This window comes from Gymnogyps californianus, chromosome 8, assembly GCF_018139145.2.
Source record: "Gymnogyps californianus isolate 813 chromosome 8, ASM1813914v2, whole genome shotgun sequence".
Lineage (NCBI taxonomy): Eukaryota > Metazoa > Chordata > Aves > Accipitriformes > Cathartidae > Gymnogyps > Gymnogyps californianus.
This window is the reverse complement of record NC_059478.1, coordinates 1065193-1090612: the sequence shown is the minus strand read 5'-3', so window position 1 is coordinate 1090612 and position 25420 is coordinate 1065193. Positions and strand designations below refer to the sequence as shown.

Here is a 25420-nt window from a genome sequence, read left to right as displayed (position 1 = left end):
CTATGAAGTTAATGGACTACAAATGATTAAAATAAGCACATATTTCAGCGCTTCACTGAATCACCTTTAAGCCCAACTGGGACAGTAAAATTTCTGTCCAATTTGTTGTAGGTGTGCTATTTCCTTCCATAGTATTTTGTACTTAAAATAAATGTTTGAAAGAATAAGTTTTCAATTTCAAAGCTACTTTGAAAATATACCTCATAATATTTGTTGCACATCTCCTCATCCCATGCCTTTCAAGGAAATATTCCAAAAGTTATTTTGTTGCCTTCAAGGGAAAAAAAAAATCAAACCGACAACTACTCAGCACTTGGGAAATATGCAAAGAGAAGGCAGCAAGCTGCCATTGCATGTGAGCTATGTGAAAATAAATGCTTGGATGGAAGATTTTACTTTCATGTTTCCAGGAGGTCTCATAAATGCTAGCAATAAAAAAAGAAATTATGAAAATGCACTTTTGTCGTCTTCTATTGTTTGAGCAACCCTATCATCCATGTCCTTATTTATTTTAATAGCCTTTTTAATTTAGAAAAATGAAATTAAGTTGCAACATGGACTGCTACGAATTTCTTTTAGATGTCACTGAGCAGACCATCTTAAAAGAAAATTGCTGTCATTTAAATTGTTTAAATGAAGTGGCCAGATTTCCAAAGGCACTTAGCAGCCACTCCTACCAGGACTGGTACAGATAATGCATGATCATATTCTTATCCTTGTTGTCAGAATCCAGAGCGTGTGGATGTTTTTGTGGGTCTTCATGCCTTTCATGTGTTTTAGAGCAATGGATCATAATCTCTGGAAGATGCTAAATTGCCAGTCAGTTATTGACAGAGTTGCATGTTAGAATTTGCTTTTTTGTAATTAAGTCTTGCCAAGAGAGTCCTAAAAACTTCCAAAATCAGTGATGTGTAACAAGACAACATATTCACTAACACCTTCTTCAACACTGCTGTAATCATAAGCTGTGAAAGTCCTACATACTTTAGGTCAAAGCTTTTTCCTGAAATGGAAAGATAAAGTTTACCAAGAGGATGAGGTAGGAGGAGGAGCCGGACAAGTACATGCTCCTAGTATTAAGGGTAGAAGGGGTATAAGAAAATTGGCAATATTAAAAGAACAACACATTGAAAAGGTGGGGCGAGCTACAGGCATACTAGTGAAGACTGCAGTGCTTTAATCTAACTAACGTAGGCGGACTCCATATTCTGGAATCTTAGTGAAACTTAGTGGCTTGTGATAACAGCAGGTCAACTAGATTACCTAGTTGCCCTTTTAGGCCACAAATTCCTGTGAAAGGCTAGTTTCATGCACATTAAGAAAGGGCAAATGAAGCACTGCTTGATTCCGTTAGAGGTGATATTTTTAGGCCACGTGCTAGATGATAAGAACACAGCTTCTTGGAATGATGTTCTCAGAGAGAACTTTGCTTACACATTAATTCAACCAAAGGCCTCAAGAAACTAATGAAATTTGTTAATAAAGGTTGAACAGCTTTAGTATGGATTTTTGATAAGGAAACAGCTGCTCATTTGCAAGGGTAGTAGCTGAGTCTGGAGACCACAAGATATGATAAAGAATAAGCAGATGGTTCAGAGTAAACAATTTAAAGTAGCTCTTGTAATTTCTTTGAGAACTTAGCACATACCCTGATATTAAGAGGTTATATGAAGCTCATTGAGCTAATAGCGATCAAGTATGTATTGCTGGAGGGCAGCTAGAGAGATGAAAAAGGCAGCCAAATTTACTGAGACATAAATAACATACTGCTGCATGCCCTCCAAAATGAGATTCAAGTAGTTAAAAGGTGCCAGAAGAGCCTGAGTGAAATGAAATCTGCACATAACAATGAATGACACATTCTGAACTAGGATATGTTTGGTTATCCAATCTATAATAATCATAATTGCTCAAAATAGAATTGTCACTACTAGCAAACCCAAATTGCAGACCAGAGTCCTCCTATGTGAAAACCAGGAAAATTCTTGGGTCACAGAGTAACAGAATGGTTGAGGTGGGAAAGGATCTCTGGTCCAAACCCCTGCTCAAGCAGGGCCACCTAGACCCAGTTGCCCAGGACCGTGGCCAGTCAGCTTTTTAATATCTCCAAGCAGGAAGACTCTACAACCTCTCTGGGCAACCTGTCAGTGCTCATTCACCCTCACAGTGAAAAAGTGTTTCCTGATTGTCCTGGTTTCAGCTGGGATAGAGTTAATTTTCTTCCTGGTAGCTCATATAGTGCTGTGTTTTGGATTTAGTGTGAGAATGATGTTGATAACACTCTGATGTTTTAGTTGTTGCTAAGTAGTGCTTATCTTAAGCCAAGGACTTTTCAGTTTCCCATGCTCTGCCAGCAAGCAGGTGTGCAAGGAGCTGGGAGGGAGCATGGCCGGGGCAGCTGACCTGAACTAGCCCAAGGGGTATTCCATACCATGGAACGTCATGCCCAGTATATAAGCGGGGGGAGTTGGCCAGGAGGGGCGGATCGCTGCTGGGGTATGGGTCAGCAGATGGTGAGCAATTGCATTGTGCATCACTTGTCTTTTCTTGGGGTTATTTCCTTTTTTTGGTTATATTCCTTTTCATTACAATTATTATTATTATATTATTATTTTATTATTATTCTTAGTTAGTAGTGTATTTTATTTTACTTTAGTTATTAAACTGTTCTTATCTCAACCCATGAGTTTTACTTTTTTTTTCCCTCCTCCTCCCCACCCTACTGGGAGGGGGAAGGGGGAAGCGGCTGTGTGGTGTTTAGTTGCTGGCTGGGCTTAAACCACGACACTGATGTTCAGAGGGAATCTCCTGTGTTTCAGTTTGTGCCCATTGCCTCTCATCCTGTCACTGGGCACCACTGAAAAGAGCCTGGCTCCATCTTTTTCGCACCTTCCCTTCAGGTATTGACATACATTGATAAGAACCCTTCTCTTCTCCAGGCTAAACAGTCCCAGCTCTCTTGGCCTTTCCTCATAAGAGCCATGCTCCAGACCCTTCATCATCTTCAAGGACTCTCTCCAATATGCCCATGCCTCTCTTGTACTGAGAAGCCTGGACCTGGACACAGTACTCCAGGTACGGCCTCACCAATGCTGAGGAGAGGGAACGGATCTCGCTCAGCCTGCTGGCAACACTCCTCCCAATGCAGCCCTGGATACCATCAGCCTTCTTTGCTGCAAGGGCACATTGCTGGCTCACAGTCAACTTGGTGTCCACCAGGACCCCCAGGTCTTTTTCTGCCAAGCTGCTTTCCAGCCAGGTGGCCCCCAGCATGTCCTGGTGCCTGGCACAGGACTCCCCAGGTGCAGGACTTTGGAATTCTTCTTGTTGAACTTCATGAGGTTCCTGATGTTGTACATGCTTTCATTTCACCCAACATTACATTCATCTAACATGATTACTCATCGCAGTTGGACATGTATGCATAGGGTGGTCATACTAAATTATTACCTTTTTGCAGTTGTAATTGTAGTGTTCAGGACCTTTGACTTTTAACTAGGTACACATATTTTTCTTTTGCATCTCATGATTTAAAAGGTAAAACAATAATGATGTAAACTGCTTAATTTGGAAGAGAGCAGTAGGCTGTAGAGAAAACAGTCCTGTTGCTTTTTTTTTTCTTTTCTTTATTTCTGGAAATTCAGATGAAGTGTTTCAAAGACAAACTAAATTTAGCTACCCGTTGATTTCAAATGGTATTTAGGCACTGAAGAACTGCCATTATTTTCTTTAAAAAAAATCTGTTCCTCAGTTGTTTTATCTTGAATAGACAGAAGGAGAGATAACACCGACAGTAAACAAACCATCTTAAATAGAATATTTACTTTTTCCTCTTTAGGCTAAATTCTGTTCACAGATAATGTACATGACCTCAAGTGAACCCAGTAAGTTTTACAGGTCTGTATTAGGGGACAAAATTTATTTCTGAATTCAGAGGACAATTTTGTTATATGTAAGGTAAGGAAGGGTTTGGAAGGCAGAAAAGTTAGAAAATTAATACACTTGTATTTAACTTTACTTGAATCTGGAGTTCATAGTATCAGAGAACGGAATTCATTCATTCATTCCTCTGCAGTTAGTAGTAGACTATATGGACCAGTAGTTAGTGCTCTGGATTATCCTGTCCCTTGTCTACTCAGACTCTACATTACTAAATAATCCTGCCTTCTTTCACCCTACTCTTTTCTAGCTAATTTATTTTTATTATAAGCTGATTGGAATAAAACAACATGCTCTTATCTCAAAAGCTGACTTCCACCAATTTAGACAAAGACTGAATGATATATATCACACATCAAAGTTATAAAATATCTATTTAAAACATTATTTTTGTTTAAGAAAGGGCACTTTTGTTCTCAGAACATGCTATTAACATGAATCAGATCATGCATAGTTTAAATGTTACACAAGCTCTAAATTTTTCAGAGTATGTCTCAGTAAGCACTGTGGCTAGAAATGCTTACAGACCGTGTGTGACTACTGGAAGAGCTGTTCAGATGGTAACACATGATTTATATAGGGAGGTTGAACGGGCAATGACTAAGCTATGTATCAAAAGTTCACGTGTTGACTTTTTTTCAGTAAGGACAGACGCATACACATACAAGGTTACCTATCTCATCTTTCCATGAACATCTTTATGCAAAACAGTTTAGACGTTAAAAGCAGAGATTTTCTAAGCTACCTATGAGATACGGAAGCCATGCTTTGTATATTTATTAGATTGAAAATGATTTAAATAATTCAAGGGCTAAAGAGTGGGTGTAGCATATGTCTTAATGATGTTAACAATCTGTATTTCACCCTTTTTAGTAACCACACCTACTAGCAATTACCTAATTGACAGATGTATGTGAAGTTGTCATTTTAGTGATCCACATAGTATAGCTAAAGAGCCTTTTTTAAAAGCATAGAATTTAACTCTTACTCATTTTTCCCCTGACATTCATGGCTCAGTCCCGAACATAGAACTATACATGTAGCTGACAACTGTTCAAACTCTTAAGTAATTTGATGACCCTATACAGCTTGCTATAAGAATCCTCCACAGGTTCAGATATGTGTGCTCTTTCAGCTTAACTAAAATTGCTGTTAAGTAGGTGCCATCAAATGATATTCTTCAGGCACTGAACAGTATCACATCCCATTCAAACAGGACAAAATATGGTAAAAAACTGTGCCCTTCTGTAGAGTCAATACGCTTGCCCTAGTTTGCAAAGTAATAAATGACAGCATGACTCCATAAATGCTTAAAGGTGTCAAAACAGTCACTGGGAAAATGCATTTTTACGTACACAAAAACAAAACATATATTCATGCTTTTATAATCAGAGAAGTCTGTGATCCTCCGAGGAGAAATATGGTAAACTCTGGTGTCCTTGTGCTAAGAGTGAGACCGGGGCTGGGAAAAGTGCCTGAGATCTTCCAAACAGACTCAGATTTAAGCATCAGGTCTCACTAAAAGTTACAACAACTGAAATTTTAACTGATATAGGGTCTTTTGAAATTCTCAACCTTGAACTGAGAAATCAGTCTTTAACAATAAAAAAACAAATACAAAAAATGAATGTATACAATGTACTGTTCACAGTTAAGTATTGTACTGATATTTCTTCTTCTCTCCCACACTGTTCCCATGACCACCGAATAGTCTTCTTCCCTCTCCTACTGACTCCTTCTCTTTCTCTGACACAACTCATTAAAAACTGTGATTTTTTTCTTTTTTCTGCTTCTTCATTATCTCCCTCATTTCTTTTTTTTTTTCCTCGCTGATTTTTCCCAGGTCTGCTGAGCTCTCCTTACTTTTCCCACCATCTGGCTAGACAGCTGTTACTGATATCACTGAGTGAGTGAGTTGTGAAAACAGTTGTTCAGAAGCTGATTTTACCTGCGGTTCCTAATCTCTATGGGACTGGAAGTTCTGATGATCAGGACAGGTGAAATGATGTATGAAACAAATCTCGATGCTTTAAAGAAAACTAATGTGGCACAAACGCGTTGTAAAGACAACATGGGTAGGTCCAGTTTAAACAGAAATCATCCGAAGAAGTAAGTTGCGAACTATGATGGGATGAAGTATTAACTACTTGGTAAATCAAGGGCCGGCTATGCTCTCCATGTCAGCTTCATGCTATCGCTGGAGGGACAGGATAAAGGGGAAGTACGGGAGAACTTTGACCCAACATTGAAAAATGGATGTGAAATGAAGCCTCTGTTTCAGCTGCATTACAGAGCAAAAACACAGAATACCCATATAGAGTGTATAACCTGACTTTTTTCCTCATTTGTTCTGCTTTCTGCCTCCTCCAGCACACTTCTTGCTCAAATAGGGACCAAGTCCTCACAGCCCTGGACTCCATAAAGTATAGCAGATGAATACTCAAACACAGCTGCCTAAATCCTAATGTAGTTACACAGACTGCTGATCATCACGAGGTGAGGACAATACTTCCTATCAGAAAGTTATAATAATTAAGACTCAGATCGAGGATGCATTTAAGTGTGTTTAGCTTTAGATGTACGAACCGTTCTGGAGATTTCAGATGGAGTCTGTTGTATAAATACTTTTTGTGAGATAGATACAGCCAAACAGACAAAAATTTCATAAAACTTCTCACCAGATTCTTCAAATTCACTGTTGTATGCATTCCAAGTCTCACTTATGCGGAGCAGATTTTCTTCCATGGCTTGAATGTCCATGTAGGGACAGTTGCACTCTGGGAATTTGGGACCACACTGACACCAGCAGTCATTGTCCTTGCAGATGAACTCCCCCTCTGAATTGCAGGCGATATAGCTCAGAGCTGCCTGGACAAAATGTTCTTGCAGATACTCAGGCAGGATGATTTGAAGACCTGAAGGAAATAGAGTAAGTATTATGTTATTAAATGCAAAGGAATGCTCGAGCCAAGCAGCTTCCCCAACCTATGTAACAAACAAACAAACAAACAACAAAAAAAGTATGAAAAAGGAGACTATATGTCTTTTTAAGGACAATTTACACATCTGCCTAGCATTTGCACTGTCAAGTATTTCCTTTCTTAAGAATTAATTTCAGATATATTCCTCACATTTTCCTCTCAGTATGGAACACCCATTCCAGTAACTAGTAACCTGTGTCCCTCAGAGCATTTACTGGTGTAATTTCTTTCTAGGGGCTTTGTAAAAAAACAGAAAGAAAGGATTACATCAACTTCTCTTTGTAAAGAATTGCTGAATGAACAGCCTCAGCAGTAAGAGCTTTGCAGCAGGGAAGCATGCAGCTGAATTACAATCTTGGTACTAGCAGCTAATGCAAATTTTGAGAGTGCTGATGAAGGGAAAGCAGCCCTGAAAGACAAAGTAAAGAGACAGTATAATATCAGAAAAAGAGGTGTGAAGGTAAACATTTCCATTCTGTATTGGACTTATTTTCCATGTTGCCTTTGACACAACAAGACATAGTTTGTCTAAATGACTCTAGTTATCTCTTCATGATTCTGTAGAGACAAACTAAGAAGAATGTGGAAAATTGGGTTGGAGGAAATTTTAGGAAAATAAGATTCGGCTGATATTTCGTTTCTTATAACATTGGTATTCAATTGCTAAAGGACAGTCAATTGGATGTGATGGGTAGGGCTATAAAACCTTGAGAAAGAAAATTCATTCTTAAATCTACTAAAGGTTTAGCATGGAGAAAGGGAGCAAAGTCTAGCTCCCATGGTGTTTCAAAAAACTTGTGCTATGTCGCAAATCCCTTCGCAAAGTGTTTTCACACTTTACTCTGCCATGACATGCAGAGGCCTGGCAAAAGCATGTCACATTGATGTATCAGAACCACAGAGCAGGTGAATCAAAAATTCAGAATATTTGTGCCCAGAAATTTAGACTTACTAATCTGAAAATTTTTACCATTGTTCACACGATCCCAATGATGGGAATAAGTATTTTATATAGAAGCATTTTAACTAACTAGCTATCAGTCACTCTAGCTACAATAGTAATCAACCAATCAAAAAGCCACTTCAAGGTACATTACAAATTTTTATTTATTATTTGTTGTTATTTTCTGTGGCAAAAATAGTCTCTCTGGAATCACTGGAGCTTATTTGTGGGCCAAGTAATTTCTCAGCTTAGAGATTGGTTATTTGTGATGTAGGTTTCTTCTACATAGGCACTTGGACAATTTCGTAGAGATTTATCCCTTATTTTTAGATACATAAAAATGATAGCTGTAACAGTAATTTCATAACCCTTCCAAGTCAAAAGTCATATCACAATTGCTAAAACCAGATCTGTCTGTGCTTTCTTCTACCTCATGTCAAAATTTATAAAACTCTGTTGTTAACTGAGTAAACTTTTCAATGTACTTACATACTTGTGAAAAGCCTTGAAATTATGAAGGGAAAAGAAAGCCCAGATAAGCAAACTTCAGTCTTGTTCAATTCTTCCATGACAAGTTTGAAATAATTTACACAGTTCTGACAATATATTTCTCATAATGACAATCCAATGGCATGCATCAAACCACTGTCTGAGGAATGCAGAGATTATTTTCCAAATTTTAACTGACAAATATCACGCATATGTTGGAGACCATTAAAAATCATAAATTATTTCTGGAAACATTTCATTGCATTCCAGTGGAAATGACAAGTTCTTTTTTAAAAAATATATACTGTCTCTGAAATCATTGTATGATTTTATGCCTTTTGTCCTATTCTGGGGTGAGAGAAAGGAAAGGGAAAAAAAAGCACATGGGTGTTTCAAACAGGAAGATAGTCTTTCCCTGACAGCCATTCTTAATAGTCAGCAAGAACTTCACACTGTATGTCCAACTGATTTATGAACCAATATGGAAAATTTTTAAAATTTGAAATAATTGTATAGCTACCTGTAACTGCAAATTAAGAACTGTATTCTTCTCTCATTGCATATACACAGAGGTATACACAAGTACATAAATTAAAGATAATTTAGTCTGTTTTCATAGTAATAATAATAAGTTCTTCATGCTACATTTGTGTAGCTGAAAAAAGCAATTAACAATGGCCTAATACCCTAGAGGGTGATTTTTCAAAAATGTTTATGTACTTAATATGCAGGTTGGGAAATGCATCTACTGGAATTAACAAAAAATGAATCCAAAATTATGACTCTTTTCTTCCTTTTCCTTTTCCTTTTCCTTTTCCTTTTCCTTTTCCTTTTCCTTTCTCTTTCTCTTTCTCTTTCTCTTTCTCTTTCTCTTTCTCTCTTTCTCTTTCTCTTTCTTCTTTTTTTTTCTTTTTAAATATATATATATATATTTTCTTTTTAAATATATAATTACTATTATTATTCTAAAGAGTGAGATGCCTAACTTTCCAAGTTTTCTTAAAAGTCCCAAGAGGAGCCTTTGGACTCTTCATTATTTAGAATCTTTGAAAACCTATATCCTGCTCCTCTGGTGACTCCATTCATTTCAGCGGGACAACTGCATGAGGTATAAGCTACTACTCAGTATGTGCAAAGCAGGCTGAGCACACTAAATGTCACTCCCTGCTTGGTGGAATCTGTGGGAATTCAGGTTGTTTAAAAGGTGTGCAAGTGGTTGCTAAATAGGGCTGTAAAATGTTAACAGCATTATTCAAATTATTTTCTGATGTGTACAGAAATTTTTTCAATTTCAAAGGCAACACAAGTTACTGACATTTCCTTCGCTTTGTCTAGAATGTACTTATTGCACACACACAAAAAATTAGGAAAATGACCTTTTATGAGGTGGAAGAAAGAAAAACAAATAGTGTGATAAATGTCATCCTGTTCCAAAACAAATTAATGAAATTGCACCTACATACCTTGCAACTGAATCTTATTTTCAGGACTCTGAACCAGAACAGAGCTGACAGAATCTAGGTTGTCATAGTTACTGCAGCCAAGAGGACCAGTCCGTGTTTCTGTTACCTGATGGTAAGGGAATGGAAAAGCATTTGCTGTATTATTCAAAGCAGACTGAGGAGTTCAGAAGCTTGTTTCATAAAGTTTCCCTTTAATTCAGCTGGCGGTACATTTCAGACTTAATTAAGGTGAAATAGCTCAATTTAATTATGAAAAGTATGACTGCAAATGTTTTACCAGTACCACAAACTTCAGGGAGTGCTATTTCTATTGCAGAGAATCCTTACAAATACTTTAGCTGACCAACAGTCTGAAGACAATTTATTTCTTCATAGCTATGGGAATTAGAATGAGTTTAATAAACATGGTTCATAAAAATGAGGACTGATTTTCACCGGTGAAACTTGTGCACATGGCAACTCCTTGTTGAAATCATGGAAAAAACTTTGATTTTTCCTGTGTAGCACAGCAGGATTCAGAAGTAAAAACCTTTTATGAGCTGTATTTATAATGGTGGTAGCGGTGAGATATTTTTCATCAGGGAAAGGCCTAAGATAAGTTTAGACATAAAACTCTAGACATCCTGCCTATTGTAATCACCAAATCCATGACCACAGAATCAAAATACAGCTACATTTATCAAAACAGAATCACCACAATAGAGCTCTGGCTTAACAGTTGAGGATTGTGCTTGGCAACGAGCAGTTATTTAAATGAGTAAATACATTAAAGAAAAAAAAGACAAGTGATTTATATGCTTCATGGAATATTACAGATAATTCTTAAGTGTCAACAAAATAATTATAAAAGCTAATTTCTTTTTTAAACATTATCCTAAGCAAAAAAAAAAAAAAGGTCTAATGTATTTTCTCAGCGATGAAGCACTGCAGCTTTTGAAGCAATGCTGTGATGCCCAGAGGGCAGGCGAGCAGCTCCACAGCAGATCAGGCAAGCGCCTCAGCTTTTTTTTTTTTTTGGCCTGTATAGGCAGTCAAGGAAAAAAACCAAGCCCTTAGGATAGACGAGTATATCATGAGCTCACATTTTTTAAACTGGATTGGGTACTGTAGAAAATTCATGGGTTTGTACTTCCTTTATACCAAGACCAGGCAGAAAGAAGAAAGCGCAAGTGGGATAAAAGTAATACAAACAGAGCCATAGCAGGAAATGCTGGCCATAGAATATCATCCCAGGCTCCTTTACTGCCAAAGTACAACCAATTCCTCTATCATACCCCCTCCCAAACTGCTCCCAGCCACTATCCTGGAACTTCTTTACTCTCTTCCTTTTACCATCTCAGAAGTTGTGGCCAGATTTACCCTTATTTTGTGAATTGCCTCAGTTTTGAATACAACTGCTTTTATTTTCTGTTACTTCAGATATGGTATTCAGCTCTGGATCTCCTGGAGAATAAGCCTAATTTATAGGGTCAAGGAGCTCATTTCCAAAATACACACCTCCACTGAGCAGCCGTCTGACATGCAAACAAGCGACTAACATTAATTCTTACCAACAGAAGGAAGCTTGCTATTTTAACAATCTGTTTTGAAAAGAATATGAAGGTTTGCTAAATTAATCCATGAATGTTCTTGTTGCTTAGGATTGCCTGGCTCTCTTACAGTCTGTGCTACCACCAGCATGTGTGGGTGGCTGCAGCTGGATCATGCTATTCTTGAAACCACCGAGACTTCACATTTTCCAAGACCTCTTGCACTTTTGCAAAGTAAATACAAAATCTTAGGCTATTCCAAGCTCTTGGCACCTTTCTGTCACTTTGAACTAGTGTTCCTGAGAGTGGAGAAGGAGACCCTTTGCAATGCCAGCAGCCCGTGGAGAGGACACACAGAACAGGCTTCAGCCAAACCTGTGAGCAGAGTGCCAGCCGCGCAAGGAAATGAGACGGAGTCAGGATGTCTCCTCCTTGCACATATTTGGTAGTCTTTAATATTTATGCCAGGGCCAGATTTACAGTGTTTTTTTCTTAATCATCCTGAATCAGCACAAAGACTCTTGCACGGGCATCAGATTTGACTTGGACGTGGCTGGAATGACAATTTTGATTTACCTGTGATCCTTCAGTCCTCTCCCTCTCCCAACAAGTGGTCTAAAATTCCATTTTAAAATCTCATTTTTGTGTAACACCCCCAGCTCATATACAGATTCCAAATCTGTTTATACAATAACAAAGACAGTCACCTACATTAAATAAGATAAATAGCCAGAAGACAATAAAAAAGGTGAATGTTGTTATGAGTTTTATCCTCATTCTGAAAGATTATGCTCAGCATTTATCTATGCAATTTTTTATTTAAAGATCCATTTATGTTAGTGGTGTTTGGGTTTGTATATTATTATTTTTCTTTTCAATCATTTGTCTATAAGGCAATGCAGCTTCATAAAGTTATATGAAATGTATAAACTATAAAGCCAATTTTACAGTTCCTATCCATACCTATTATTCTTATGCCTCCTGAAATCATAAAAAAAGACAGGTTAGTAAGTAGCTTCATAATTATTGTGTCCCTTTTTGTTCATGCATCTTCATTCCTCATTTGGATTATGCAAGACATAGGTAGAGGCTACCACTGTTTTGATTATGGGAGTGATAACACTTGGTGTATTTGGGTGTGCCGAGAGGCAGAATGGGGAAAAAATTATCATTAAATGGCTTTTTTGACTTTTAGAGACTTTTAGGTTATATAAATCCACTGATTCAAAAGAAAACTATATATATGAAAAAAACTGAGCATGGTCAGATTTTGAGATGACTTACAGACATTCATGGTTGTTATAGGTAAGCAATAAAATATTGTTCTAATAATAGCAATAATAAATAATGCTCTATAAATAGAGCAATAAATAAGAACCTTTTCCAAACATTACATTTTCACTCAAATCTATAAATTTGTATTATTCATTCTTTTACTTTTCCAAGTACCCTCGCCTTCCTCTGTCAACTCCTTTGTTCTGGTACTCTTAGCTTCTGCATAGAAAATACATTGCAAGAAGAAAATTGAAATGTGTAGTCCCAATATACAACAAAGACAGACTAAAACAGATAAAAATCATCCAAACTCCAACTTTCCATGATGGATGTTGGAAATGGAACATTTCCATGTTGGAAATGGACGGATGACACTTCTAGTCAGAGGTCAAAGGGATGTAGTTACATATGCTTTCTTATACTCTGTACAAATCCTACTCAACAAAGATTGTAAATCAGAAGAAAAATTTGAGTAGTTCATAAATGAAAGTCTCAAATTTCTGTCAAATTTTCTGATAGAATGCAAAGATTTCATTTTGGGGTAACTCATTTTGATAACAAAGCAGACTACAGAGGGGAAAAAAAAGGTCCAAATGTATTAATTCTGGTTTGATCGAAGTGTTACTGAAATCACTGAATATTCTACATTTTTTGTTTCAGGAACAATAGAAACAAAACGGCAAGGGCAATGGCACTTCTTTAATTATCTTCCAGGCAGAGAAATGTGACTATATTCAGTCCCAAGATCACAGCTGAAAAGTGTTTTGCCTGAAAGTGTACAATAAAAGATAAACCAAAAAGAGGAGAGGGAAAGGTAAAACGTAAATGCAGAGTATGCTAAGATGCGTGTGCTAAGATACATAGTCCAGAAGTGATTGCATATGAGCAAAGAGCATCATACCCACATGCTTGTTTTGTAAGAGCTAGACCCGCAGTCCATAAAGAACGTTAACTCACAAAGCAAAATACCATAGAACGCAGTTATTTAATAACCAAAACCCCCTAAGAACCAGTAACAAACTATGTGTGAAACCATCTGACATGAACCAGGCAGGCTATTCTCAAGTGCCTTGTTTTCAAAGATTATCACAGAACAGGTTTCCCTGGGCAGCAGGGTTTTCAGTTCCCAGAAATAAACTATAACATTTGGCATTAATGAGACAAATGCCTACAGTTTTCAGTCAGTTAAATCTCATAACCATGGTGATAACGACCCGATTATAAGTGCACTGAGAACATACCTCCTAGCACTTAAGCAGGGCTGAATTCTTGTGATATCTGTGGGTAGTATTTCCCTGGGAAACAGCGTGCTTTTTTTGTCCATGATAATTAAGCCTACAGAAGGCTTTCCTAATAAAAGGGAAATACATTTCTGCAGAGATTTTGTTCCCGGTGCTTCCTTTTAAATGCACATAGCTAATATTCCTAACTACATGCCCATGCAGAGGTGGTGTGCTGTCTTGCATAAAGGACTATCCTCTTCAGCAAGACTCTTTAAAAATGTATTTGGCTTCTAAGGAAGATAGCTAAGCCAAGACAAAGGAGAATGAGACAATGCCAGTCACTTCAAAATAGGCAGCTGCATTCATATTCGTATAAACCTCTTTAATATTTTAAACATTAAAATAGTGAGTTAGAGCAAACTCATCATATATACATGACGACTCATGGAAGAAGGTCTCTTCTGAACGATTGGTGCAGACAGAAGAAAGGGCAAAAGTATGGAGGGGGGAGAAACCTAAAGTCTTTAGGATTCTCCTGTATGACTCTCCTAACAACCTCACCTTCAGGACTTGTCTTCCAGCCTATGTTCCCACACATTGTCATCCCTGCACATTCTGCAGTCAATGCTCATTTCACCTAAAAAAAAGTTGATCAAATGAATAGGAACTAAATGTACTCTCTATTTGGAAGTGGATCTCCTGCCAACTTTCTTTTTTTTTTCCCCCAGGCTCGACAGTTTTTCACAAAAGCACCTTTCTTTCAGCACTTTCCTTTACCACCGCATAGTTGTTGCTCTGCTGCCCTACTTGTGTCATTGAGCATATTAAAAGACTCCCACTAATTAGTGTGTAATTAAAATAAATCAAATCTTCTGAATGTTCCAAGCACTGACACTTACAATGCTACCAGCTAGATGAACATTCCTGAAGGAGGTACAGACAAACCAACAGCACCCACAACGTCAGGGATTGGATTAATGTTTTCAATTTTTTTTTTTTTTAATTGCCAGAGTTCTAAAACAATACCTCATAGGCATGTAAAATTTTCAACACATTTTCTAGCAGCAGTACTGATAGCATAGGACTGACTTTTTAATTTGAAGAGCCCACTAACTCAGGAGACCTGGAATCGCTCCCATCATATTCTTCTATCATCTGCTGTTGTAAGATGGAACAGGAACAATAAACTTGATCTTTCTGCAAATGAAATAAACTGCAAAATTTCCATTAACTTCATTAGAAGTGGAATAATGACTTCTTTCAAGTTTTTGGGCAAGGAGACGACTTTCAATTTCACTGAATGCAGCAATAAAGCTTCCCAAGAGATCAGTGTAATCCATCCATTCCCTCTCCTTTGTTTCTACACTCTCAGGAATTCACTGTGAACTAGACTGCTACATTACAACAACAATGAAATTGAAATGTGTTATCCCCACATAAAGCATTAAATACCTCAGAAATCAGAATATTCTAGGAATTGGAAATGAACTCAAACTATTTGAATTCTGCTCTGTTGTTACATTCATTAAAAATATTATGATTTTTTAAGGTTGTTTAGGTTTATCTGATAGGGAGCAATCACTTGTCTGTTCAAGTCTATTCCCCACTATCTCAGGGAGTAATTTATTATCCATAAATTCCAGGAGAATCCACAAGAACATCAAAACAAGTCTTTGAATCTACGCTGTGTCACAGGAAAATTAGACAAGAAACCAAGACTGTCAGGAATGCCTCAGCTCTGAACTAGCAGGAAACACATATAGGTTCAACTAACTTGTAAAGATACTTGAGATAGGGGTCAGGTAGGGAGGAGAAAATGATTGCTCCTTATGCTGTTCTGTAATGCTGACTCTGCAGACTGTGCAACACTCCTGAGGCTATGGAAACTGAAAATGAGGATTTACCCCAGCTGAAATCACCGGCAGCATTGACAGCTCTGGCATCGGAGCTACAATTTTCCCTTCTCAAGGACATTTTAAATCCACTGCATGTTAGATGCCATGTTCCCATGCATCCTTATGCAACAGGGACTTTTGCAGAAAATGAGGCTGTTGGAAAACCAGTCAGGGCAGCGGTACTAGAGCCTTTATTTCCTGCGCTTTCAGAAATCAAGGGTGCATCAGCCTCGTACAGAGAATAAGGACAGACATTCTCTCAGAAAGAACAAGTTATCTCTTTTAATTAATCTTGAAGAATAGATGAGAGTGAAGTTCTCTTATGGAGAAGTAATAGACTTAGCAAAAATGTAATAAAAACTGAGTATTTTGTCTCAGTTTACGTTTAGATACTTCTGCTTGCCCACATCTTACTTAAATGAATACTAATGTTATTTTTTCACATCTTTTCTTGCCTAAAGAGATAGCTGAGCAACAAACAATAAATGAAATCTATATATTTTGTTTAAAAGATAAAATTAGAAACAAAGAGGACAGCACAGATACAAATTAAAATAATATTTCATGTTCATAAAAATCTCAAGGTATCTGCAGAAAGCAAAAGCAAAGAAGTCTACTGAAGTAAAACCCAATTCCTAACCCTCCATCCTTTTCCAAATATAATTCCATTATTATATAAAGGACAAAAAGTTCCAAAGAAATGTTGAAGCACATACTGTAAAGGGAGACCCTCTATCTACATTTAGCCCCACTGCAAAATCCCATGCAAGGACTTCCCAAGAGTATTAGGAATAGGATTTATATCTTCATGGCTGGGTTCCAATATGCAGTGCTGAGGCTACTGGGATTTTTCACTGTGTCTCCATTAGTTTCAAGAAGACAGCATGATTTGGCTATTTATAAGACTCACAGATATTATTAGTCATAATAATATTGCAGTTGAATGGAAAATCATTTTCTTAGGTTGGGAAGGAATGAATAAAAAAAATATAGTTCTTCCTGAATCAGAATAAAAATTTAAAATGTTCTTTTTCTTTGTGAAGCGACAGGAAAAAGAAAGTCCAGGTGAATATAAAAATTATCTTTGGATAATTTGGAAACATTTTACCTTGAATGTGGTCAGTTTTAAAAATTATATATATATTATATTTTAAGAGAAAAAACAAGAATAACTTGTGCTAAAGAACAAATAAGTGTTAAAGGTTGACTTTAGGACCTAAAAATCACATTAAAAGGATTTAAAGTCTTTAGGCTCAAAAATCAAAGTGATAAGGGCAGGTTAATTAAGAACCAGATTTTCCATGGAGATCCTACCTGTGATTATATATTTCTGTGCAATTCTAAAACTTAGCTGCAATATTCTTTACGGTAATATCTTTAAAAATTTACTAATTTAAGTTATTTCAGATCTTATATTTCCTCCCCTGGAGTGCATGTAAACTCCTGATTTATTTTTGCTGTCCATAACACTACAATTCCTAACACTCTGCACCTCACTTACTGTGACATCTGCAGCAGGACACTTTGCATGTCCACTTTATTTTACCATACTCCAGTCAAACTACCCCTTATGGGGTTGTCATTCTAACCTCTCAAAAGAAATCTCATTACTGTCCATAACGTGCATGTCTGTTGGCTTGCTCTCTGCCTGGGTCACATATATGTTTTTAGGGATCTTCATTACTTCCCATCCATTTATTCCCTCTGGTAAATGATTGTAACACATTTGCCCTTTCTGTCTCATTGGTAGTGCCAACTCTCAGTTTATAGTTTTGCAAAACTCTTATTTTTATGCTACTGGTTTTTACACATTTTCCTGCATATTTGAAGGCCTGCCTACAGAGTTAACAATTACAACTGATCTATAATTTAATCATTAAATCCCTATCAGATGTTCAAACTAAAGAGAAATGCTTGGCAAAATTTTTTTTAGAAAAGAAAAGCAACTTTATATGGAAGCTCTAAACTTCATTTCATATAGACGCCTCCTCAGTGTTAGATGACTAGTTTAGGTATATTGCTCTATAACTTTGATTGATTTTGCTGTTCCATTAGTATCGTGTAGTTTAATCTCTGGTAAAAGCAAATCTTCACCTTTAAACCCCACAAACTTATGAAAAGACATGGAAAGAACACCTGAGACTGGAATCTGATTCCAAATATTACTGCAGTGAATATGTATATCATGCATAGTGCATGGCTATAGATTTTATGATTCTTACTCAAAGTAGGCCAATAGGATTGGCAAACTTGTTCACTGTATAAATTAAAACAGACTTAGGATTCAGAAATCAAATCTCTGGCACTTACTTTTTAAACTAAATGTATAAGTTGCTTGTTAAATATTATTTGATAGGAAGAAACATCTTCAAGTATTTATCTGCAATTATACTTGAAACTCCAATCAAGGACCAATACCAAATTAGCTAAAGAATAGTAAACCACAAAGGACTTAGTGTTGAATCTATTCCGAAGCATACACGTTTGCTCATGTTTTCTAAATCATTTAAGTGAGTTAAAGGAGCAATGCTCATAATCAAAGCTAATGTAAGCACTCAAGAGTACTGTGTGCTTACTTTGATAAATGAACCACGGCTTTTATATCATCCAAGCAGTTCTGAGGACTTGACTTGTGAGATTCTCGCAAGATGTAGGAGATCTTAGTAGTATTTTGGCTCACTGTCATCCAGACTACTGAATTCACTGTAGTGTAGTGAAAGTTAAGGAAACATTTCAGGGCTTGTCTACAACAGTTTAAACCCCAGTGGTCAGAAAAGAGTAAAATTGGTCCTCATTTACTGTGCTTAATCTTCGTATGGAAATTACTCATAGCAAGAAAAGTCTCCCAAGTCTCCCTATTTCTATTCCAGCTGCTAGTCTGGAATGCAGAACCATCAATGTTTACAGACCAGTTTCAGACAGAAGTAGTTGAGGAAGCACGAGGTAAGAATGACTGGGAAAGGAGGCAGTTTATTTGGGATATTAGCTTTCTATGTTAGGTCAATTTGCTGCAAGCCTGAGGTGAGGATAAATACACCAAACCTGAGGATATATTTGATTAAGATACAAATATTCACACAGTTCTACCTAGAACTCTCTACTGTGAACCAAACGATTATTTTACTAATTAATTATATGTATATAAATAAAAATTACTTTTTGGGTAACTATTTTTACAGAAAACTTGCCACTGTGATAATGAACACTATTCTAGATAAAAAGGAAAATGACTGGGAAAGGCAAGGCAAGAGGAAAGAAACAAATTTGTAAGTGAAGAACCATATGAAAGAAAAGTGTTTGGTTAAAAATAAACCATAAGTTCCTAATACTTTTATCAAAATAGAATAAATTCCCCTTTTTATTCCCTCTGAGACCAATTGTATTCCAGATAATTCTATTGCCTGTCTGCTATAGATCGGAAAGGAGGACTGAATCCAGGTCCTTCAGTTCAGTCAAAATTTATTGGAAATGAGAGTTGGTAGTTGTGTTCTGTATACAGTCTGATCTTTCAGATTTGGTCTGTCAAAATACATGGAAAAAAGATCATTTCTTTTACACCTAAGTCCTGTCAAATATGCACTAGTCAAGTGGAGAACCCTGTAGCATAAGGACTGAGATGGTTTTGGTTATACCCACCCTTAAATACAGAAACTTTTAATGTCAAACACTCAAAAGTCTGAAGATTGTAGAAACTGCCTTTAGTGAATGAGAACTGGGAAGGTTTAGGTCCCAAACTATATTTTCATTATATCCCTTAAAGTTTTAATGAACACACAAAAAGTGATAGAGAAGAAAAGAAAGAGTATCTCTCTGTCCAAAACTGCACATCACATCAGGAGATGGAAACTTCATATCAGAGTTCAATGTTTTATTCAAAAGAACAAAAGTAAAACTGGATTCATAAGTTTGCTGAGTTTGATTAAATAATCAAATGCTCATAACTGAAAACATATCAAATGGTACTCAAGTATTTCTGTAAATTTACAGTAATAAAGACCATTACAAAATTGAAACACAAAGGATTCAAACAAAAGAGCCATCTGGAGAGGTAGGAATTACAGTTGGATGGAAAATTCCTGTAGACATACCAAGATGCTGTCTTTTCATCACGAAAAAACAGACCCTCCCGAGTGTAAATCAACATTGTATTTAGTGGAACGTTATGGATTTGCACCATGGGGGTTTCCAGGTTTTTAACAGGTGAAAATACCTCTGGCACATGGCATTGAGCATGTTTCATGAAACTCTGCTGTTAGACCTTCACTCATTCACCATCTATAAAGACTCATGAATGAACAAACTGGCTGCTCTTTGGAAAGTCTGGGCTAATAACTGAGTGATTATCAATATTATTATTTCATGAACTAAGCAAAAAGAGAATTTTTAATGTACAGAAGACTGCTTTTAGAATTAGGCTCCAGGGGCAATGTTATCCAGACAGACTGCTGTGCCTAACTGGAAAATCGTTCAAATCATCCTGATTTGTGGGAATAGAAAGTTCTATCAAATATCAAGGCCTGTTCATTAAGCCATACATGAATGTGTCCTAATAAGGATCTTGCATTGATATAATTTTTGTGAAAAATATTTAGAACATAGAATCTTGTCCAAGGGCTTTATTCATTTTTTTCTGGACCTGACATAGATGAGACAACACGTAGGGCAAAGAATGATGTATCATAAAGGCAAGTGTATTTCTTCAACCAAAGAACAGAAGAAGAGCTAGAGTTCCTATGAGCATGAGAATCTAGGGAAAGAGGGAAGTTCAGAAGAAAAAGGAGGAAACAAATTAAAAGAGAGTAGCGCTTATTATCAGACTGTGGAGTCCCATGGAAGTGGAAGGGCTTTGTTCTGCTCAGAATTGAAAGGAGCTCTACTACTTGCAGGTTTTGATTTGTTTCCATGTAGACTACCATGTAAGTTAGAAAATTTCTAAAGATATCTAAGTATCTAGCTCCTTTCATGATATGGTGGGTGAAAAAACCTTTGACACGAGTTGCTTTTTGAATTACATGTTTTACACACGTAAATGTCTGGATTAAATTCATGTATGTCACTGTGTATTTTTTTCATGCTTTTTTACTTATTAGAATGTTTAGCTTGTATGTAGTGAGCAACTCTTTCTAAGCTATTACACTGTGATAGTAGTATATAACTCTTTATATCATACACTATAGACTTGCTAGCTTTCTATATTTTCATCAAGGAAGGACAGATCCTGCCCAGTGTAAACCAACAGAAAAGTTGTTGATGAACTCGATTCAATTCTCTTAAGTAACTTTCCTTATTGTCTTTTTAGCATTGTAATCTCCTGATGCTGTGGAGTTTAACAGCTGAAATGCCTTTGTCTTTTACCTCAAGAAAAAACAGGGTAGTACTTTATGCTTCTGTTTGTGCAATATGCCAACTCCTTTCTACAGGATTATTTTTAATAGATTGGTCTTTATGACCAAATGAAAATTTTCAAACATAGATTAAAATCATATGCTTTGGTCCTCTTGCATATCCTAAAAAAAAAAAGAAGAAAAGCAGACCCACACATTTTATCATTATCCTTTAACCAAGTATATAAATTGCTATGCTTGAAGGAACGTAGGGTATTTATTTCTTACAATGATATGCGTGGGTCAGCATTGCTGTGAATGTCATATTTCAAGCAGAGAACTGGAGTAAGAATAGACTAAATAGACTAAAATATGACAGAAAAAATACTGTAATGGTCCTCTTCAAACCATTTTCTCTATTATCTGCAACATTTTATCATCATTTATTTTTACACATTAAGGATATCATGAAAAGTTGAAGGAAAAACATGGAATGGTTTTTCATTTTCAAGGCTCTAGGTACTCCTGGAGAAGATATAATTATATTTCCTTATAGATCTACATACTAGGTAGGAGACTGTATACTGATATCCTCTATTTAGTGGAATTATTATAAATGTTGGAACATTATGAACTAGTGTAACTCTGACACTATAGTTCTTTTATGATTTTTTTAAACTTTTTTTTTTTTAATTTTTATATTACTTTTAACAGAAATCAAAGGAAGAATACCCAAAGACCATGAAATGCATTAACTATTCCCTGGGAATGAGAGGGTTAATTTGGGTAATCTAGAGAGAGATAATAATAGTTTGATAAATCAGGAAGATGATGATTGAGGTTGAAAGGAGAAAACCCTCTTCTCAATGATATCAATACGCATGCGAAGAAACTTCTTTGACTTCAGTGGAGTTTTTTCATTGTATAAGGTCAGAATCTCACCATGCAAAGTAGAAACACTTTTTATCTTGCAAACTTGATTCAGCACTAAAGTCTGTAGAACAGTGATGAAACTACCAACCTTTCAGACATTAAAGACCTGAAAACACTATAGTAATCACTCAATACTATAGAAAGTCTCCTGGATGAATAATGAAACCTTTCTTAAACCCAGCTTCTGCCACAGCATATATAGGCATTACAAGCATTATCTTGTTAGAGATTACATTATAGTTTTGCTGTCAGAAATGTAAATCCTGCTGAAGTACTGTGTGAAGCCCTACAGGTAGAAATAATTGTGAGCTGCAGAAGACAGCAAAGATGTAACTCTCAGAATCAGTTTCCTGTAAAGAATTCTCACATGAAAGATATTTTCAGGGGTGTTTTTTATCCTTAAATTAATAGATTGAAGAGGATGATTGCAGTTTGAATCATAATCTATAATAGCAGAACATGCGAAAAAGTATTATGGGTAGAAATTCTATAGGAAAAATAATATGAACACTGAAACCTTTCAACAGCCTTTTATTATTCTGTAAGCTTATTTCTTCTGAGTCTCTATTACCCTGAGATATTCTTCCTAATCTGACCTTTGTGTTCATACATGTTGTTGAAACATGCAATCTCGTATTTCTTAGGGTTCAGAGGTAGGGAAATGTTCTGTGAATTTTGTAGTGCTTGCTTGACGTTTTCTGACCTGCTGGCAGGCAGTAGCTGTCAATTAGAGAGTGGAGGACATGGAGAGTGCTGAAGTAAGTTTCTCAACCCATACACAAACCACTGCACAGCCAGAATAAAGACCAAATTAAAATCCATACAAATCTGAGTGCCTCCAAATTAGTGTTGTAATGCTCTGCTCTAACTGCATTGTTCAGTATGGTCACTGTGGATCTCTCAATATTAAAGCCCTTCTCCGTTTTCTGGGTTTATTTGCTATAGTTTCGCTTTTTAATGGAAAAAAAAAAGAATATGAAACATTTAAGGAACAGTAGTATGAATTTTTTATAAGGTTTTGACAACTGTGATGGCAAGTGTTGTGTGAGTGCTATTAAGGTCTCTTGTTTACATACGTATATTTATAACCTGCTTAGGGTTTGGCAGTCTATTTTCCTGGGTTTTTTTTTACCCTTCTCTCTTGACTAAACTACGTAACTGATATAACAAAGTCCTTCAATTTGTTATGGTCTATCATGTCGTATGGTCTATCCTTATTTGTTGTTGTTTTGTGTTGTGGGTTTTTTTAAGTGAAGAATGATTATCTAAAGTCTTTCCAAAATGCATATCCTAGCATCTTTATTATGTGCTATTTTGTTGCTTTGAAAGAATTTCATGCTGTGTTACCAACTAGCTGCCGATGTTATAACTTCTTGCACTCATTACTCCTCTATGCACATTGCTGAAAATATAATGAGACAGTGTAGTTTGTATTAGAGGCTGCTAAAACACATCCTTTTATGAGTGTCATGCTGCAGCTGCTGTGATGTATCGTGTCAATTATGTTGTTGAGTATGCATTCTGAGAGTGTTTAGTAAAACATGTTATTGCATTAACTTGCTGGTCCTTTTTTTCCCCCTTTTCTCTCACTCTCTGAAATAGTGAGGGCCAGATTCTCAAAGGAATCGTGCTGTTTTACACCAGCTGAAGAGCTGACCTCTACATTACCTTTTAGAGAAAGCAGCCCTGGAGTTTCAATTTAATTAAAACTCGACTGTCCAAATGAATTAAAGTTGTTTTTAATATTATCACTTCAAATTCTTGAATAAGATATGGAAATAAATCCCTAACCTTTACACTTGGTGTAGTCTTAGAATTAGTTAATGGTCCACACATAACAGTCACAAGATTTTGTTATACCTATGGCAAATTTGATCCAAAGATCTCCAATAGCTCCTAGACATAGATGTATAAAACCTCACATATTTCAATTTTGTAACGAGACAAACACAAATCCTGTGCTGTGCAGTAGAACATGGTACAGAGACATCTTAGCTACCTGAAATGCGTCTAGCTTCAGAAAAAGAAGAGAGATAGCTGTGGAAGTCCAGGGCTGCTCCTGAGAAAATAAATCCTGTTGAGAAACACAGTGTATTTGTCTGGGCACAGCATTGTGGTACAGCTCTCAGGTCATGTCCTGTGTTTCACGTTTTATTGATGTTAGCACCACGTACTAGCACATGGCCTCTGTGATGTGCTTTGTGGCATGGTTTAGCCAGGCTCAAAGACCAGAGTGTCAGCATTTTGATCCCAGCTGTCTAAACTTGCTTATCCAAATCCACAGTTAAATTCAGATTACTGAAAGACCCTTAGGAGCTAGGTGGTGCCCAAAATATAACGGAAGCTAGATGCCTAACTGCAGGTCCCAGTTCCTCTGGTAAGATTAGATAATGACCCAAAACTAGATTTAAAAATCCATACCTAGCCATATAAACAGCAAGCTGATTTTGTGAAGCTCTTAATAATGACTGAGATTTTCAAAGTAACCTGCAAAAGTATTAAATTCTTACAAAAATGTCATGGGAGTTTACCACATCAAGACAAAGATTTGGGAGCACGATTTCTATGTATTTCCTGAAAATTTTAATTTTTAACTCCCCTTTTGAAAAATTTCAAGCTTTGGTCTTGTATGAAGGCAGTCTGATCTCCCGAGGTAGTGGAGAACTTGGAATTTCATCATGGACCTGAACAATACTTGTCCTTGAGAATCCGTACTGTGGCTTTTCCTTGACATGCTTAAGTAATGTCACCATACCTACACAATGGGGAAGCCACAAATTTTTGAAAAGGGACATTCATTTCTGGTTTTTAGTTCCCTAGGTTTGTTTAATTAAACTTACATTTACTATTTCATTTCTTCAATGGAGTTAACAAATACCTGATATTACAGGTCTTTCCGGCCCAATGTTTCTAACTGTGATTTTACAACTTACAGCTCTTGCTGGGCACAATTTTTTGAGCTTCCCAAGTTTTGGTAATTTACAAGGTTTCTCAGCTACACAGTCTTAAATCCTGTCCACAAACTGAATGGGGAAAGTGAGAGCAAGAAGGGTTCAAGATCTGGATTTCAAAAGCCTCAAAAATTTGGCTGTTTATACAAAACTGTGAAAACTATCTACATTTAGAATTTGCCAGAAATCTGACAAAAATGCGAGGCTTTATAGTATTTCAGCGTTTCTACTTTTGATTACAGCAATTACTTGAATCCACAGAAAAACACATTCAAGTATGAGGTATGAAAGAAAAAAAATGAAGCAAGCAAGCTTTTTCAGACAAAACAAAGAAACAAAAAAATGGTTTGTATTTCAGTCTAAGTTTTGAGTGAGAAACTAATTTCATTACACTTAAGTTTCCTCTCTAACAGCCCACCATGAGTCATTCATGGGTTAATTATAGATAATCAGATATAGTTACCATCACAATAGA

The 25420-nt window shown here is 36.5% G+C and overlaps 1 protein-coding gene across 2 annotated transcripts in view; it reads right to left on the bottom strand.

Annotated features, from left to right (window-relative positions):
* Positions 1–25420, bottom strand: part of BRINP3 (BMP/retinoic acid inducible neural specific 3) — a 207902-nt gene that overhangs the window by 58689 nt on the left and 123793 nt on the right. For both annotated transcript variants that reach the window (XM_050901189.1, XM_050901190.1), the window contains 2 exons: positions 9816–9921; positions 6618–6854 (listed from right to left, as the gene is read on the bottom strand). In XM_050901189.1, the coding sequence (XP_050757146.1) occupies positions 6618–6854; positions 9816–9921 (343 nt within the window). The remainder of the gene's footprint in view (positions 1–6617; positions 6855–9815; positions 9922–25420) is intronic.